Genomic DNA, 20,100 nt, shown 5'->3' on the forward strand with positions numbered 1-20,100 from the left:
CTCTTATTCAATTTTCTTTGAATGTTTTCATTTGAGAGTGCAGTTATAATATAGCATGTTCTTTTATTTCCTGGATTAATTATTTCAAAGAGAATTTATCTACATTTTCTAATTCCTTTCATGGCAAGGTTTCTAAATGATGATTAACAAATTTTGTACCATTTTTGTGTTCTGTACTCTGTGGATCTTTTTTGTTAACAGGAGTAGATCTAGCAATTTCTTCTATTTCCTAAGGATATAGAGTGAGTAGATAATGCTTGACTGTTTCCCATTTGTCTGGGTAATATCTGACTTGTCTTTCTGTATTTTCAGCTGCTGGAGAAATGGATATTAAGGGCTTATAATCACTGTTTAGTTTTTTCCGCTGCTCAAGAATATAGTGGGAATTGTTAGGAGCAGCTGTAGTCAAAGTAGACTGTTTGTGGGCATCTACCACCATATCTCATCAAACACAAATTCCAGGGCTTCCCTGGTGGCGCAGTGGTTGAGAGTCCGCCTGCCGATGCAGGGGACGCGGGTTCGTGCCCCGGTCCAGGAAGATCTCACATGCTGTGGAGTGGCTGGGCCCGTGAGCCATGGCCGCAGAGCCTGCACGTCCGGAGCCTGTGCTCCGCAATGGGAGAGGCCACAACAGCGAGAGGCCCGCGTACTGCAAAAAAAAACAAACCAAAACAAACCAAAACAAAAACACAACAAATTCCAGAACATTCTTACAATTCAATAATGAAAAGACAAATAACCCAATTAAAAACTGGGCAATGGATCTCAACAGACATTTCATCAAAGAGGATATACAAATGGCCAATAAGCTTATGAAAAGATGCTCAACATACTAATCATAATCTGGTACTTCCATCTGACCCAGTAATTCTCTACCTAGATTTATATAAGAAAAATGAAAACATAGATCCACTTAAAAACTTATACATGAATATCTTCAGAAATGTTATCCATAACAACCAAAAGGTGAAAACAAGCGAAATGTTTCTCAGCTGACGAATGAATAAACAAAATGTGATAGATCCTCACAATGCAGCCAAAAAAAAATTTTAAAAAGAATGAAGTAATGATATATGCTACAACATGAATGAACCCTGAAAACATTGTGCTAAGTAAAAGAAACCAGTCAAAAAATTTGTAATCATACAAATTATATGATTCCATTTCTATGAAATGCCGAGAATAGGCAAATCCATAGAGATAGAAGATAGATAAGTCAGGTCTGGGCAGAAGAAAGGCAAATGAGGGGTGATAAAGAGCATGGGGTTTCTCTCTGAGGTGATAAAAATGTTCTAAAATTGACGTGGTGATGGTTGCACAAAGCTGAATAAATTAAAAACTGCTGAATATATACTTTAAATGGATGAATTATATGGTATGTGAACTATATCTCAATAGAGCTATTATAACAAAAAAAAAGGGGGGAAAGAAAAAAAATCTCAGAGGAATGCCTTGTCTTTTGTTTGAGTATGTGTAAGTGTTTTGGATTTTGGCCTTATACCCATTAGAATAGGCAAAGTATCCTGTCAGCATAAAGCCTATGATTTACTGGCCCCTCCATTTTTTATTCATTCATGTATTTTTGGTGAATTCTTCAATATATTTTTTTCTCCATCTCTCTCCTTGCCAGTCATACTGCTAACGAGGTCAACCCACCCCAGTTGGCAAACAAGGGAAGGACCTCGTAAACAACCTGACCTCAAAGACCCTGCATGAGTCTCAGCAGCACATCCCTTTCTACCGCAGTCAATTTAAGCCCGCATTTCTCATTCTTCTCTACAACTTAAGGATTTTGGGTAAAAACATTCAAGAAAAGGGTCCTACAACTTCACAAAATACCCTACATCAGATTTCAGTGTTTTCTTTCATTTGGGTTTGAAGGTCATCACATCAGGTAAATTTTCTCTGGAGCCTATGATATGGGACAGTATTCTTTTTTCTTTTTTTTGGATTGTATTCTTTTTTAAAAAAATTTTTTGAGATATAATTGACATATAACACTATATTAGTTCCAGATGTACAAAATCATGATTACATATTTGTATATATTGTGAAATGATCACATAGTCAATATTCAACACCACACATAATTACAAACATTGTTTCTTTGTGATGATTTGAAGATTTACTTTCTTAGCAACTTTCAAAAATGCAATAAAGTATTATTAACTATAGTTGCCATACTGTACATTAGATCCCCATGACTAATTTATTTTCTAACTGGAGGTCTGTACCTTTTGACCACCGTCACCCATTTCCCCAAACCCCTTCCCCTGGCAACCACTAATCTATCCTCTACATCTATAAGCTTGCTCTTCTTTTTATTTATGCTGTTTCCTAGATACCACATATAAGTGAGATCATACAATACTTGTCTTTCTCTGTCTGAGTTCACTTAGCATAATGCCCTCAAGGTCCATCCATGTTGTCACAAATGGCAAGATTTCATTCATTTTATGGCTGAATAATATTCCATTTTATATACAGATCACATTTTCTTTATCCATTCGTCCACTGATGGACACTAAATTTGTTTCCATGTCTTGGTTACTGTAAATAATGCTGCAATGAACATGGGGGTGCATGTATCTTTTTGAGTTAGTGTTTTTGTTTCCTTTGAATAAAATACCCAGAAGAATTGCTGGATCATGTAACAGTTATATTTTAACTTTCTGAGGAGCCTCCATATTGTTTTCCATAGTGGCTGTACCAATTTACATTGCAACCAACATTGCACAAGAATTCCCATTTCCCTACATCCTCACCAACACTTGTTATTTCTTGTATTATTTACATTACACATTCTAACCGGTGTGAGGTTATAGCTAATTGTGGTTTTGATTTACATTTCCTCGATTAATAGTGTAATGTTGAACACATTTGCATGTACCTGCTGGCCTTCTGTTTGTCTTTTCTGGAAAAATGTCTAATCAAATCCTCTGCCCATTTTTAATCAGATTGGTTTTTGCACTATTGAGTTTTATGAGTTCTTTACATGTTTTGGATATTAACACCTTATCAGACATGACTTGCAAATATTTTCTCCCATTCAGCCTTGTGATTTTGTTGATGGTTTCCTTTGCTGTGCAGAAACTTTTTGGGTTCATGTACCTACTTGTTTATTTTTGCCTTTAGTGTCAAATCCAAAAAATCATCACCAGAATGATGTCAAGGAGCTTACCACCTATGTTTTTTTCTAGGAGTCTTATGGTCTCAGGTCTTACATTCAAATCTTTAATCCATTTTGAGTTAGGTTTTATGTATGATGTAAAAGTGGTCCAGTTTCATCCTTTTGCATGTGGCTATCCAGTTTTCCCAACACCATTTACGGAAGAGACTATCCTTTCCCCTTTTTATAATCTTGGCTGTTTTGACATAAATTAATTGACCGTATATGCATGAGTTTATTTCTTCGGTTCTCTATTCTGTTCCATTGACATATGTATCCATTTTAGGCCAACACAATATTGTTTAGACCACTATAGCTTTGTAATGTAGTTTGAAATCAAGATGCGTAATGGCTCCAGGTTTACTCTTCTTTCTCAAGATTGCTTTGGAGGGACTTGGTGGCACAGTGGTTAAGAATCCGCCTGCCAGGGACTTCCCTGATGGCACAGTGGTTAAGAATCCGCCTGCCAATGCAGGGGACACAGGTTCGAGCCCTGGTCTGGGAAGATCCCACATGCCGCAGAGCAACAAAGCCCATGCGCCATAGCTACTGAGTCTGCACTCTAGAGCCCGCAAGCCACAACTATTGAGCCCGCATGCCACAACTACTGAAGCCTGTGCGCCTAGAGCCTGTGCTCCGCAACAAGAGAAGCTGCCACAATGAGAAGCCTGCGCACCGCAACAAAGAGTAGCCCCTGCTCGCAACTAGAGAAAGCCTGCACGCAGCAACAAAGACCCAACGCAGCCAAGAAGAAAGAAAGAAAGAAAAGAAAGAAAGAAAAAGAAAGAAAGAAAGAAAGAAAAGAAAGAAAGAAAGAAAGAGAAAGAAAGAAAGAAAGAAAAGAAAGAGAAAGAAAGGAAAGAAAGAAAGAAAAGAAAGAAGGAAGGAAGGAAGGAAGGAAGGGAGGGAGGGAGGGAGGAAGGAAGAAAGAAAGAAAGAAAGAAAGAAAAAGAATCCGCCTGCCAATTCAGGGGACACGAGTTTGATCCCTGGTCCAGGAATATCCAACATGCCATGGAGCAACTAAGCCCATGCGCTACAACTACTGAGCCTTCTCTCTAGAGACGGCGAGCCACAACTACTGAAGCCCGCACGCCTAGAGCCCATGCTCCACAACAAGAGAAGCCACCGCAATAAGAAGACTGCACACCACAACGAAGAGTAGCCCCTGCTCACCACAACTAGAGAAAGTCCGCATGCAGCAACGAAGACCCAATGCAGCCAAAAATAAATAAATAAATTTATTTTAAAAAAAAAAGATTGCGTTGGCTATTTGGGATCTTTTGTGGTTCCAAACAAATTTTAAGAGTTTCTTCTATTTCTGTGAAAAACATTGTTGGAATTTTGGTAGGGATTGCACTGAATCTGTAGATAACTTTCGTCAGTATGGACATCTTAACAATATTAATTCTTCCTATCTATGATCATGGAGTATCTTTCTACTTATTTGTGTTATAAACTTCTTTCATCAATGTCATAGTTTTCAGTGCACAGCCCTTTCACCTCCTTGGTTAAACTTATTTGTAGGTATTTTATTCTTTTTGATGCTATTGTAAATGAAATTGTTTTCTTAATTTCTCTGATAGTTCCTTATTAGGGTATAGAAATGCAACAGATTTATTGATTTTGTATTCTGCAACTTAACTGAATTAGTTCATTTGTTCTAACAGTTTTTCTGGTTCTTTTTTTTTTGGTGGAGCCTTTAGGGTTTTCTATAAATAATAACATGTCATCTATGAATAGTGACAGTATGACTTCTTTCTTTCCAATTTGGATGCCTTTTATTTCTTTTTTTTAATCTAACTGATCTGGCTAAAACTTCCAATACTGTGTTGGATAAACACGGTAAGAGAGGGCATCCTTTGTCTTATTCTAGATCTTACAGGAAAAGCTTTCAGCTTTTCACTATTGAGTATGAAGTTAGATGTGAGCTTATCATACATGTCCTTTATTATTTTGAGGTATATTCCCTCCATACCCACTTTTTTAACATTTTATAATAACTTTATCTTTTTCTAACATCTTTATTGGAGTATAACTGCTTTACAATGTTGTGTTAGTTTCTGCTGAATAACAAAGTGAATCAGCTATACGTATACATATAACCTCATATCTCCTCCCTCTTGCATCTCCCTCCCACCCTCCCTATCCCACCCCTCTAGGTGGTCTCAAAGCATGGAGCTGATCTCCCTGTGCTATGCGGCTGCTTCCCACTAGCTATCTACTTTATTTATTTATTTTAATTTTTTATTTTTTTAACATCTTTATTGGAGTATAATTGCTTTACAATGTTGTGTTAGTTTCTGCTGTATAACAAAGTGAATCAGCTATACATATACATATATCCCCATATCTCCTCCCTCTTGCGTCTCCCTCCCACCCTCCCTATCCCACCCCTCTAGGTGGTCACAAAGCACCGAGCTGATCTCCCTGTGCTATGCGGCTGCTTCCCACTAGCTATCTATTTTACATTTGGTAGTGTATATATGTCCATGCCACTCTCTCACTTCGTCCCAGCTTACCCTTCCCCCTCCCCGTGTCCTCAAGTCCATTCTCTACATCTGCGTCTTTATTCCTGTCCTGCCCCTAGGTTCTTCAGAACCATTTTTTTTTTTAGATTCCATATATCTGTGTTAGCATACGGTATTTGTTTTTCTCTTTCTGACTTACTTCACTCTGTATGACAGACTCTAGGTCCACCCACCTCACTACATATAACTCAATTTCGTTTCTTTTTATGGCTGAGTAATATTCCATTCATCTGTCAATGGACACTTAGGTTGCTTCCATGTCCTGGCTATCGTAAACAGTGCTGCAATGAACATTGTGGTACATGTCTCTTGGAATTATGGTTTTCTCAGGGTATATACCCAGTAGTGGGATTGCTGGGTCATATAGTAGTTCTATTTTTAGTTTTTAAAGAAACCTCCATACTGTTCTCCATAGTGGTTGTATCAATTTACATTCCCACCAACAGTGCAAGAGGGCTCCCTTTTCTCCACATCCTCTCCAGCATTTATTATTTCTAGATTTTTTGATGATGGCCATTCTGACCGGTGTGAGGTGATACCTGATGGTAGTTTTGATTTGTATTTCTCTTATAATTAGTGATGTTGAGTAACCTTTCATGTGTTTGTTGGCAATCTGTATATCTTCTTTGGAGGAATGTCTATTTAGGTCTTCTGCCCATTTTTGGATTGGGTTGTTTGTTTTTTTGATATTGAGCTACATGAGGTGCTTATATATTTTGGAGATTAGTCCTCTGTCAGTTGCTTCGGTTGCAAGTATTTTCTCCCATTCTGAGGGCTGTCTTTTCGTCTTGTTTATGGTTTCCTTTTCTGTGCAAAAGCTTTTCTATACCCACTTTCTTGAGGTTATTACCATAAATCGTTGCTGAATTTTATCAAATGCTTTTTCTGCATTTATTGAGATAATCACATGATTTTTTATCCTTCTTTTTTGTTCATGTGGTGTAGCACATCGATTGATTTGCAAATGTTGAACCATCCTTGCATCCCTGGAATAAGTTCCACTTGATCATTGTGAATGATCCTTTTAATGTATTGCTGAATTTAGTTTGCTGATATTTTGTTGAAGATTTTTACATCTATGTTCACCAGGGATACTGGCTTATAATTTTCTTTTGTGTGCCCTTGTCTGTTTGGCGTAGCAGAGTAAGTTGGCTTTGTAAAGTAAGTTCAGAAGTGTTCCTCCTCTTTTTGGAAGAGTTTGAGATGCACTGGTATTAATTCCTCTTTAAATGTTTGGTAGCAGTCATCAGTGAAGCCATCTGGTCCTGGATTTTAGCTGGGAGGTTTTAAATTACTGATTCAATCTCCCTATTAGTAACTGGCCTGTTCAGATTTTCTACTTCTTCCTGATTCAGTCTTGGAAGGTTGCTTTTAGGAGTTTATCCATTTGTTGGTGCATAATTGTTCACAGTAGTCTCTTATGATCCTTTGAATTCCTGTGGTAGCAGCTGTAATGCATCATCTTTCATTTCTGATTTTATTTGAGTCTTTTTTTTTTCTTGGTGAGTCTAGCTAAAGATTTATCAATTTTGATTATCCTTTCAAAGAATCTGCTTTTAGTTTCATTGATCTTTTCTAACGTCTTTTTAGTCTCTATTTCATTTGTTTCTGTTCTGATCTATGTTCATAGGTTTTTTGTTTGCTTTGTTGGTTTGTTTGTTTGTTTTTGGCCCCACCAAGTGGCTTGCAGGATCTTAGCTCTCCAACCAGGGATCAAACCCAGGCCCTTGGCAGTGATAGCACAGAGTCCCAACCACTGGAACACCAGGGAATTCCCTCTGATCTATGTTATTCCCTTCCTTCTGGTAACTTTGGGCTTCAATCGCTCTTCTTTATCTTTATACCTCAGTTCCTTGAGGTATCAAGTTAAGTTTTTTGAGATTTTTCTTGTTTCTTTAGATAGGTGTATATTGCTATGGTCTTCCCTTTCAGAACTGCTTTTACTGCAGTCCATAAGTTTTGGTATGTTGTATTTCCATTTTCATTAGTCTCAAGGTATTTCTTTATTTTGCTTCCATTTCTTTTTTGACCCATTGGTTGTTCAGTAGCATGTTTTTAATCTCCACATATTTGTGAAATTTCCAGTATTCTTCTTGTAATTGATTTCTAGCCATACCACTGTGGTTGGAAAAGATGCTTGACATCATTTCAACCTTCTTATATTTAAGACTTATAACATATAAGTTAAGAATATATGTTCTATCCTGCAGAATGTTCCATATATACCTGAAAAGAATGTGTATGCTGTTGCTTTTGGAAGGAATGTTCTATATACATCTGTTGAGTCAACCTGGTCTAACGTGTTCTTTAAGGTCAATGTTTCCTTATTGATTTTCTCCCTGGATGATCTAACCATTGATGTGTGATCAATTTAAGGTCCCCTATTATTATTATATTGCTGTCTGTTTCTCCTTTAGGTCTGTCAATATCTGCTTTATATATGTAGCTGTTCCTCTGCTGGGTGCATAAATATTTATAAATGTTATATCCTCTTGTTGAATTGACCCCTTTATCATTATGTAGTTCCCTCCTGTCCCTTATTATCGCCTTTTTTAAAAGTCTATTTTGTCTGATATAAGTATAGCTACCACAGATTTCTTCTGGTTTTCATTTGCATGGAACATATTTTTCCACCCTTTCACTTTCAGTCTGTGTGTGTCCTTACACCTGAAGTGAGTCGCTTGTAGACAGCGTACAGAGGGGTCTTGTTTTTTATTTGTTCATCTACTCTATTTCTTTTGATTGGAGAATTTAGTCCATTTACATTTAAGGTAATTATTGATAGGTATGTACTTAATGCCACTTTGTTCATTATTTTCTAGTGTTTTGTAGTTTCTCTGTTCTTCTCTTGCTTTCTCCCTTTGTGGTTAAATGACCTTCTTTAGTGGTATGCTAATATTCCTTTCTCATTACCTTTTGTGTATCTACTATAGGTTTTGGCTTTATGGTTACCACGAGGCTTACAAATAACAACTTACATTTACAACAGTCTCTTTTAAGTTGATAACAACTTAAACACATTCCAAAGCTCTACATATTTACTCTCCCCCTCAACGTTTTATGTTCTTGATTTTACATTTTACATATTTTTATCATGTATATCCCTTAAATAATTATTGTAGTTAGTTGTTTTTACTATTTTTGTCTTTTAACCTATGTATTAACTTTATAAGTGATGAATTCACTACCTATACTACATATTTACAATTACCAGTGAGATTTATACTTTCATGTTTTCCTGTTACTAATTAGTGCCATTTCTTTTCAGCTTAAAGAAATCCCTTTAACACTTCTTTTAAGGCTGATTTAGTGGTGATGAACTCCTTTAGCTTTTGCTTATCTGCAAAATTCTTTTACCTCTTCTTCGATTCTGAATGATAACTTTGCCAGGTTGATAATTCTTGGTTGGAAATTTTTTTCTTTCAGCACTTTGAATACTTATGCCATTCTCATCTGACCTGCAAAGTTTCCCCTGAAAAATCTGCTTAAGGTCCTTAGGGTGTACCCTTGTACATAACAATTGTTTTTCTCTTGCTGCTTTTAAGAGTCTCTCCTTGTTTTCAAATTTTGGTATTTTAATTTTAATGTGTCGGTGTGGGGTTTTTGCGGTTCCTCTTATTTGGAACTCTCTGGGGTTCCTGGATCTGGAGAACCGTTTTTACAGTTTAGGGAAGTTTTCCACCATTACTTCTTCAAATATGTTTTCAGACCCTTGCTCTTCTCCTTCTGGAACTCCTTGTAATGTGAATGTTAGCACACTTCATGGTGTCCCATAAATCCCTTAAGCTATCTTCACTTTTTTTTCATTCTTTTTCGTTTTTGCTGCTTTGATTTGGTGAGTTCCTGTGCCCTGTCTTTGAGTTCACTGATCTCTTCTTCTGTCTCATGCTGTCTGCTATTAAAATCTCCAATGTATTTTTCAGTTCAGTTATTGTACTCTTTAGCTTGGGGACTTCTGTTTGCAACTTTCTTATATTTTCCATATCTTAGTTGAAGTTCTCCGTGTGTTCATCCATTCTTCTCCTGAGTTTGGCTAGCATCTTTATGACCATTACTTTGAACTCTTTATCAGGTAAATTACTTATCTCTGTTTCGTTAAGGATTTTTCCTGAGGTTTAATCTTGTTCTTTCTTGTATCGCACATATTCCTCTGTTTCTTCATTTTACTTGATTATCTATGTTGGTTTCTATGCATTACATGAAACAGTCACCTCTCCAGTCTTGAAGGGCTGGCCTTGTGTAGGAGATGAACCTTACTGTTCAACCCTGCCCTAGTTCTTGGTTGTCTCTCAAACCTTTATGATTATCCAAGCTGCCAATTTTATTTTTTATAGCTCCCAGTAGTTGAAGTTGTGCCAGGACCAAATATTTTTTTTAATTTAAAATTTTCCCTATTTTTGAATCTTTCTTTTCATTTCATTGCATTTCAGGGACAGCAGTTATGAAAACATACTTAACTGTCACTTCCCCCAGAAACTGCCACCCATTTGACTTATTATGCTGCATGGAATATGAATGCTGACACATGTTAATTCGAAAGTTCTTGCAACTCCTCACAAACAGTACAATAGCACTAACAACACCAGAGAGTAAATCTGGGGAAAAGAGTTGTATGCTCCAACTGCATCTGACAATAATAGCTGTGCCAACATGCGTAATCATTCAAACATTCTGGGTGTATTTCCCTATAAGAGGGTTGACCTAGATAATCTATAAGGTCACTTTTGGTCCCAGCATTCTATTAATATGATTTTAGGTCACTTTGGTTTCTAACATTGTACTACCATGATTGTATTATAACAATATTCTACAAGTAAGATAATTTGATTGTATAGGTTACTTTTTAATTTTCTGATAGTTAAACATTTCCCCCTAGTGGAAATTTTGTTTTAAAAAGTGTTTTAGAACACAGAAGGTTGCTATTTATTTATGACTGTTTTTTTTCTATCAGTCTCAACTAAAAATCTGCTCAACACATAAAATGGTAAAATTATTTTAAAAGGCAGTTTGGTACTATCAATCAGAATTTACATGTAAATCTCCTTTAACCTGGCAATTCCACTAGAGATATAGTTCTAAAAATATACTTACCCAAGTAGGTCTAGAACATCTGAGGGTTTACCAATAAATAATAAAAATCATAAAACTGGAAAGGTGCAGAGAGAAAGGGAGTGTTCTTAACATAGCCCGGGACAGCATGCTCTTTTTGTAGCAAATTAGGTAAAACCAAGCAGTTGAAAAGCACCTACATACCTTGAAATGTATATAATGACAACTTATATCCCTTTATAGAGATTCAGCAATTACTGTGTTCTACGTCTTTCAAAGAATACAAATTGTTCCTCTCCTTATATATATTTTTCCTGCATCCCCTAAAGCATGTGGGACAGAAACTGCTGGTAGTCCCCAATATTTGTACTTCTTTCTTGCTCCAATTTTTTCACTGGCTACATGGCCATGCATAATGAAGGCTAAATTTCCAGCCTCCCTTGCACTAATTTATTGGCCAATAGAATGTAGGTGAAAATGATGGGTGTTACAACTTCTGAGAAGTGTCCTTCAATGGAAAAGGTGAGCCCTGGTTTGCCCAGCCCTTTCCCGATGTCTGAAATGCTAAAGTGATAACTGCACTATGAGTTGGAAGTCACATGGGTGATGGCAGAGGCTGATGATCATGAAACCACCATACTAGCCCTTGAAAACATATCCTGCAACTTTGTTTAAGCAATAGAGAAATAAACTTCTAGTACTTTGAACCTTCCTTATTTTTAAGTTTTCTGTTATGTGCAGCTCAACTAATTCTAATTCATTTAACATGTGAGCTAACAGTATAACTTTAGGCCAATACTAAATGGTTACAAAATTGTCAATCATGCTTTGGTGGTATGAGGATCAGAATATTAGCTTAAAAGGTGAGGTCTGGGCTGGTGCCACTACTGCCTGGTAGGAGGTAGGGAGCATAGCCACTATAGCAGGGGTAGCAGGTCCTGTATGGTAGGGCCCACATGGCTCTGGTCCTGTCTATGTGGCTTCATCGTGGCCACCCAGGACCATCAAGCTAAGCTACTGTGGGAGCTGCAGGGGCCCAGTGCCAGTTCATGCTGGGAATGCCTCTGGTCAGGTAATAGCCATTAAGAAGCACATTAAATTATAAAAAATGCCCCCAAACTAAAACCTCATCCTTGATCTAACTCATGATGTGATCAAATTACCACTTGATGCTTTTCTTCAGAGGCTTAAGGTGACCACAGTATGGAACTTCAACAAAATGAAATTAAAATATTCCAGTCTATTTTATCTCTCAGGCCAAAGCCCCACTAATAAGCACACTAATCAGTCTTTGGCCACAACCTATCCTGGAATGTATAGCTCCACTGAGCAGCTCGTTCAACTCAACTTCAGAGGATGGTCTTCCTTTTTTCTGTTGGACTTGTGGACATCCTCCCAAGGATAAGCCTAATTTTGCTAGCAGTCTAGCTTCTCTCCAGATAAGTCAGGGAGTAACTATAAAAAAGGTGAATGCCAACAGCAGAAAAAGCCTGTAGGACCCCAAGGCTACTAGGATGACCCTGAGCAGTTTCCTGGACAATGCACTGATAGTGCAGATGTTCTCAGACATGGAACTCGACTTCAGACCTCTGACTCTGCCAACCCGACACAGATTATAGGCCTGGCCATTAATGGAGGCCAGAATGCAGGTAAGCATTTGGTATCTCACCACTCTGAGCTTAGGATCACATTAGCCATAAAGAAAGAAAAGGCAGTTGTCCAACTATGCATCCTTATGCAATGAGACAACATCCAGGAATTCCTGGGCCACACAAAGGAGAAGTCTGGAGTCCTGGCATGGGCTTTTCATCCTAAACGAGATCAACCCATTTGGGTCCATATTCTGTTTTAGTCTTCAGCAGACGATGTTTGAGGTCATACAGAACTACAGTATCATCTTGGTGACTCTGCATGGTTCCAAGGCCTGGTGCCAACCTGGGAACAGTTTACCTTCCCTAGGGACACTCATCACCCATGTCCATGACATCCTACTCAACCGGCTTTGGCAATGCCACACTGTGGATGTTCTTGGTCACTTTGACAGACTAAAGGGGGATACTCTGAGGTGGGAGCAAGCTGGAAACTCTGCCATCAGATGAGAGGTCTAGATATCCCTCAGTTCTTAGCCTGCCGGGGTCTGTGGTGACAACCACGGACATAGACTGCAAAGAGTTCTCAAGAAGAAAAACCTCTAGCCCAGATACCTGGACCCAGTTACTATTGACTAGTTGGGGGCAGTTTCTGATATGTGACATCAACTCCTGTTGCATACAAAAATGGACAACTTGAGGCTGTTTCTGTGGCTGAGGATAAGCATGAGGAACCCAGGCACATGACTGTGAATGCAAGCAAGCAGCAGATCCATATGACTTGGTTGTGACAACTGGTCTACATCCACTTTAGTTATCTGACGAACTGAGGCCAAGGCAGCGTGCCTGCCCTTCTCTGTTCCTCTCCTCTACACATACTCCCTGTAGGCCCAAACTCATAAAACCAATGGGTTGAAATTGCCTTCTGCTATCAAAGCATGTGCCCAGGATTGATCATTTCTCAAAATTATGCCTGGATCCCATTCTTCTTGGAGCCAGACTTTGAACATGTCTGAGTCTTGTTCTGCCCTATCCTGGCCAGGGGCTGCACGTTAATATTCTGTCTGCTTTCTGATTTTATGTGAAAATCCTACCAAGAGTATCTTCCTCCTATGTTGTGTCTCAGCAATCCTATATAACTTGCTGGCATAACCGTGAACCACCTTGAAGTCTAACCCTCCAGCCCTGAGCAGTCTTCAGACTGTAGTGATCCCACATGGCCACAACTATAGGAGAGGCCCTGAGCAAGAACACCAACTGTGCTGCTCCCAAATACCTGACCCACAGAAAATGGTGAGATAATAAATGTGTTCTGTTGGTTTAAGCTGTTAAATTTGGGAGAAAATGTTAAGCAGCAGTAGATAACTAATAGATAACAGATGACTGAGATATCAGCTGATGACTGAGGGCATCCAAGACTGTTCCCATGACCTTGGGGCTTGCACTGGAAGCCCAGGAACATCTTACTAGCTGCCCTCCGATAAAGCACTATGCTCTCAGCAACAATCCTACTGCACGCAGTTGTTGGGGTATTCATACTTAAAATTTTTTTAAGTGGTACCACTTTGCACAAATGTGCTACGAGGGGGCCCTAGCTGAAGAACATCTCCTCAACTCAGCCACTGCTGAAGACTGGGGTGTGGGAGTTTTTATTTCATAGCAGCAGAATCTGTGTTATCTATCACATGTATTCTTAATTTACCTGGATTTCCAGAAGCTGAAATTCAAGTTGAAACGTAATCATGTGGCAATTTCCTGATAATCTGTGTCTCTGCAGAACTTTCTTTATACCTGTAAATCATAAAAATAAATATTTTTGTTTGCAAATAACAACTTCCTTTAAATATCTATTATTTAATTTTGTGTGGATACCTATAATATACGTGGGTGTATGTGTGAGAGTGTATTTGCATTGAAAATACCTGGAAGAATGTGCACCAAATTGATCGCCTTTGCAAAGTAAGATTAAAGACAACTTGTACTTTCCAGTTATCGATTATACCAAAGATTAAGGTAAGAAACAGAAATATGCTAGTATGACCCTAGACAAACTTGAATCATGATAACTGTTAGATATTTTTCATTTTTTCAACATTATCTGATCCTAGTTAGACAATAAATTAAATCCATGTATTTACCTCAGTTAACTCTCAAAACTTTACTAAAATGACAGCAAAAGTACTTTTTTAGGTATAACATGAATACACTCAAATACACTCAAAAGCATAAAATGCCCTATTCTTAAGTATACAGCATGATATATATATATATATATGTATATGTGTGTATATATATATATATATATATATATGTATATATGTATATATTTACAAGTGTTTCCCATGTAACCACCACTAAGATCAAGATGCAGAAAGTTTAAAGTACCCCATAACGTTCCCTGATGCCCTTTCCAGGCTATACACTATGTCCCCCTCAAGAGATAACCATTATTCTGACTTTATTACCATCTACTTTTGCTAATGAAGGTATTTTTAAATGAGCACAATTCTCTGTTTTTAATTTTTATTTAGTTTTTTTAAAAGAAATTGGTAGAGCTTCTTTTTTTTTTTAATTTTATTTATTTTTGGCTGAGTTGGGTCTTTGTTGCTGCGCATGGGCTTTCTCCAGTTGTGAGTGGGGGCTACTCTTCGTTGCAGTGCAAGGGCTTCTCATTGTGGTGGTAGATCATGGGCTCTAGGCATGCAGGCCCCAGTAGTTGCAGCACACAGGCTCAGTAGTTGCGGCATGTGAGTGCTAGAACACGTGGGCTTCAGTAGTTGCGGCACATGGGCTCAGTAGTTGAGGCATGCGGGCTCTAGGCGAGTGGACTTCAGTAGTTGTGGCACGCGGGCTCAGTAGTTGTGGCTCGTGGGCTCTAGAGCACAGGCTCAGTAGTTGGGGCACATGGACTTAGCTGCTCCGCGGCATGTGGGATCTTCCGGGACCAGGGCTCGAACCCAAGTTCCATGCACTGGCAAGCAGATTCTTAACCAATGCGCCACCAGGGAAGTCCCCACAATTCTCTTTTTTTAAAAACTGAAGTATAGTTGCTGTACAATACATATACATTACACATGGACAATATAGTGATTCACAATTTTTAACGGTTTTAGTCCATTTACAGTTATTATAAAATATTGGCTATATTCCCCATGTTGTATAATATATCCTTGTAGCTTGTTTTATATCTAATAGTCTGTACCTCTTAATCTACCCCTATATCGGCCCTTCCCCCAGAAGGGCACAATTTTACAAGGATAAAGAGAAAAAGATGAGAGTAACCTAATTTTAGAAGCTGAAAATCAGATGGATAAGCTAGATATTACATGAAAAAGTGGAACTAACATGGCAGATCCAGGAAAATTAAAACCTAAGCCAGCAATGGGGAAAGTTCAGAATCAAGCTCATTCAAAGGCATTCTGAATGGGCACCACCAAGTACCTCTACAGATGGGGTAAACCTGGGGCTCAAAATAGAAAGACTGAGACTTTTGTACAGTAAAATCTCACTCTCCACATTTTCTGTATTCCATCTATTCCTTTCAAGTACCTGAAGTGCCTAAATTTCATTTCTACATGTAATTCAAAGTTTCACTGAGGTGAGCTGCCCACCACCTTCTGAGGGTCACTCTTCCTCTCCCTGGTCATGAGGGTTATTTTGGTGGAAAAATCAGGAAGCATTTCCTAAAGTGATTCCTTCTTCTAAACCAAGTTCCCAACATCCAATCGCACAGCTGAATTAGCTTCCCCTTACTTGTTAGTGCATCACAGATCCTTGGTAATAAAACGTAAGTCATTGGGACCAGAAACCCTCCTCTGCCAAATGGTCCCGTTCTTGAAATATTTATCTTGGCCACAAGGCCATGCTCATTAGCAGCAGAGCACCACAGATGACACAGCTCTCATGTCAGCAGTGAACAACAGCTAAGATTTACGAATTAATGATGCTACTGTTCTTAAAGTCGCTTATGGCTGTTACTTGACTCTTTTTTTTTTTTTTTTTTCCTTGCGTTATGCGGGCCTCTCACTGTTGTGGCCTCTCCCATTTGCGGAGCACAGGCTCCGGACGCGCAGGCTCAGTGGCCATGGCTCACGGGCCCAGCCGCTCCGCGGCATGTGGGATCTTCCCGAAACGGGGCACGAACCCGCGTCTCCTGCATCGGCAGGCGGACTCTCAAGCACTGCGCCACCAGGGAAGCCCTGTTACTTGACTCTTAAGTTACATAATGACAGACTGTGTCTTCTTTAATATCTACCTCAGGCAGCTTTTAAGAGTATTACACACACTGTGATATTGAATAGACACTTGACAAAACAAGTTTACCACAACCACACATTCAAATTGTTATCTTGCAGAATTTTAATTCAATGATAAGGCAACCAATTTCCTATGTATAATATGTTAAACTTCAATACCACTTCTAGATTAAAATGAATGCTTACTCTGGAAATTCCCTGGATGCGTAATGGTTAAGACTCAGCACTTACACTGCCATGGGCCCAGGTTCAATCCCTGGTCGGGAAACTAAGATGCCACACAGTGCAGCCAAAAAAAAAAAAAAAGAAAGAAAGAAACTAATGCTTACTCTTTTCTGTCATCTCAGTGCTCGTTAGGTCCTCTGTCTTCTTGGAGTAATGTCTTATACTGATGCCAGTAAGCGTACTTAGAAACTGAAGTTCTGATTCTAAATGTCCAAGATGACTTCTCAGATCTTTTGACAATTCCCATCCTTCAGAATCTGCTTGGTATATTTCTTGAAATGATTTTCTAAAAAGCAAATACCACAAATAATTACTTCAATTAAGAAACCACTAACAAGTGTTTCAACTAGTATCTATAAATTTCTTCAAACCACTCCCATTTTATCCTTCTTACTCTCTTCCCATTACAACTAGTAAGATTTTTCTTAAAGCCAGTAAGATTTTTCTTAAAACCAATGTGGCTACTAACACTGCAATCATTAATCTCAATATAAAACAAACCTAACCAAGTTATGATACCATTTTCCTACACATTAGAAACAGCTATAAAATAAATTATAACAGGAGAACTTTGTAAAATTAAGATGTCTGTTTAGGCTGGAATATTTAAAGTGTTCCAACCTAAATGTCTGATATCCCAAGACGCCTCAAATTATTTTAAAAGATATGATGAACCTAAAGACAAAATAAATCATCTAGCTTCAACTTCTAAAACAAGTGAAGTATCACAAAGCATTTTATACTCAGAAAGAGATTCTTGCGAAATTGAAGCGTATAGAGGTAAAAATTCCAATTTAGAGAATAGCATAATCTCTAAACAACACTGTAATCAGATATTCTGCACTGAAAACATAGCTCTGTTTTCCTTTAAAAAAGTAAAATTTCAGCAAATAATCGCATTAAATGATATTTTATTTTTTGTAATCCTTTATTGCCATGATGCTATCAGCCACATTCTACACTGCTGACTTCTACTATCTTAAACATGCTTTCCTTTCCTTCTGGGGCATGATTATCCTGATTCTCATTTTACATCTTAGGTCTTCCACTGTCCCTGCTTTTTGTCTCCTGTATTAGAAGAAAACCCTAACACTCTTGCCTCTGCTCTTCTGAATATGCACTCTCTCATTCCAGATGAATATATGATGATTAATCTCAGCTTTTTTATGCCAGTAACTCCTAAAACACACCTTTAATCATCTCTTCTTCCTGCAAGGTAGATTTAACTTGATAAAGCATCAAATGTTTTCTTCTTCAAATTAGTTTTCCCTTCAAATTTCCCTACTCTTGTTAATGATAAAATCTATCCCCTGCTATAGCAGGTTCCATTTCTTGAGGGTCACCCTTGCTCTATTACTCCTCTCACATCTGGATCTGAGGTCATCTTTTCTGCTCCCCCACACAGCTATCCCTCCTTTTCTATTTCTAATTCCACTACATTAGCCTATGTTCTTATGACCATATACCATGTCTATAAAGAATAACCTAACTGTATCTTCACACTTGTATTTCAAAACTTGTATAAAGCCTGTAGAAATTTTTTAAACTTTGTTTTAATGCTAATTTAAAATATCACTATAAGTATATTCTATGTCATCTGAGAGACTACAACTTGCTCTTTTGTATTTGCTTTTTGAAATAAATAGATAATAAATATATATTATATATAATAAATTATATATATATGTTATATATAATATATATAATAAATATATAATAAATAATAAATACAAAATAGATAAATAGATAAAGCTAATGAACAAAAGAACAGAGATAATCTTTATATAAACGAGTTCCTTCCAAGTGAATACTAAACAATGACAGCAAACTACGGATGAAAATTTCAAGGTATTTCCAACAGAGCAAACTGATAAGAGAACTAAGTAATCACATTAAAGGACAGATATGCAGAACTCAAGAAAGAACTTGTGGCTGAGAAATGGAAAAATGGGGAGTTATTGTTTACTGGGTACAAAGTTTCTCTGTGGGACAATGAAATCATTTTAGAGATGGATAATGATGTGATGGTTGCACAACAATGTGAACTAAACTATATACTTTAAAAGGGTTAAAATGGTAAGTTTTATGTTATGTATATATTACCACAAAATAAAAAGATAACCTGCATATTCTCATTCATAGCAGTAATTTACTTTGAGCAAAACATGACTGGTCCATTACAATTAATGATGCTATTTTGAATGAATTGGGAATATGGGTTTTATGGTTTTGTAGTTTTATTTATTATTTGCAAATTTGTCTTAGTAGCATATTTTTTTTTGCCCCAAATTAGATGTTCACAAGAAGATTTTTTTCTTTAAAAGCAAATCTACACAAGACTTGACTTTAAAACTCAATGATCTAGGATTCTATGAAGATGGCAGAGTAGAAAGCACCAGGAACCTATCTCCCCAACTAGGAAGCAATTGCAGTGGCAGAATCTGTCTGATATAACTTTTTTGGAACTCTGGAGACTGCTGAAGGCTTGCAACTTCATGGAGAAGGCTTAAACGTACATTACAGTAAATCGTGGGCAATTTCAGCTCCTAGCACAGTAGTAGCTACCCACACCCCCTCCAACAACATGGCAAGCAGCTATGCACATGTTCTTGGAGCCACTTGCACACAGCTTAGGGGAGCAAGAGTGGGCAAAAAGGACTCTGTCCCCCAAATATTGAGTACCTGTGCTCCAGCTGTTGATTGCGGCTGCTGATCAGAGATGCAGACAAAGAGGAGGGTAGTCACTGCTGCAAGCCCCTACCCTCTGGCTGAGGTAGCGTTAAGAATATTTAAAGAGCTGTTGCTTTTTGTTTCCCACCATCATTTTTGTCTTTTCTTTTTCAGGATTCAGACATTAAAGACTAGGACATGAAAAATCAAACTAACTATGTGGGGAAAATTAGAAAATGATTGCACATACCCAAGTAAAAGCTCAGAAAAGACATAATTAGACATTAAGTTTATACTTCAGGATGATCCTCAGCACACAGACAGCCTACAACAACAAAACAACCTAAAACAATAACAAAAAAGTGCAAACACTGGGGAAGAGGGGAGAGAATCTGATTTCCAGAGTTACCACATTATTAAATTAAAATGTCCAGTGTACAACAAAATATCACAAGGCATACAAAAAACAGAAAAGCATGGCCCATTCAAAGAAAAAAAAAATTCAAAAGAATCTGTCCCTGAAAAAAACTTAATGGCAGATATATCAGACAAAGACTTTAAAACAGAAGTCTTAAAGATGCTCAAAGAAATAGAGGAAGATGTGGAGAAAG

The 20,100-nt window shown here is 37.8% G+C and overlaps 1 protein-coding gene across 1 annotated transcript in view; it reads right to left on the reverse strand.

Moving 5' to 3' along the window:
- CENPP (centromere protein P) overlaps window positions 1-20,100 on the reverse strand; it is a 231,549-nt gene that overhangs the window by 196,733 nt on the left and 14,716 nt on the right. The window contains exons 2-3 of the mRNA XM_007468177.1: window positions 16,924-17,105; window positions 14,041-14,129 (exon numbers count right to left, since the gene is read on the reverse strand). Of these exons, the coding sequence (XP_007468239.1) occupies window positions 14,041-14,129; window positions 16,924-17,105 (271 nt within the window). The remainder of the gene's footprint in view (window positions 1-14,040; window positions 14,130-16,923; window positions 17,106-20,100) is intronic.

Source organism: Lipotes vexillifer, unplaced genomic scaffold (assembly GCF_000442215.2).
Source record: "Lipotes vexillifer unplaced genomic scaffold, Lipotes_vexillifer_v1.1 scaffold466, whole genome shotgun sequence".
NCBI lineage: Eukaryota > Metazoa > Chordata > Mammalia > Artiodactyla > Lipotidae > Lipotes > Lipotes vexillifer.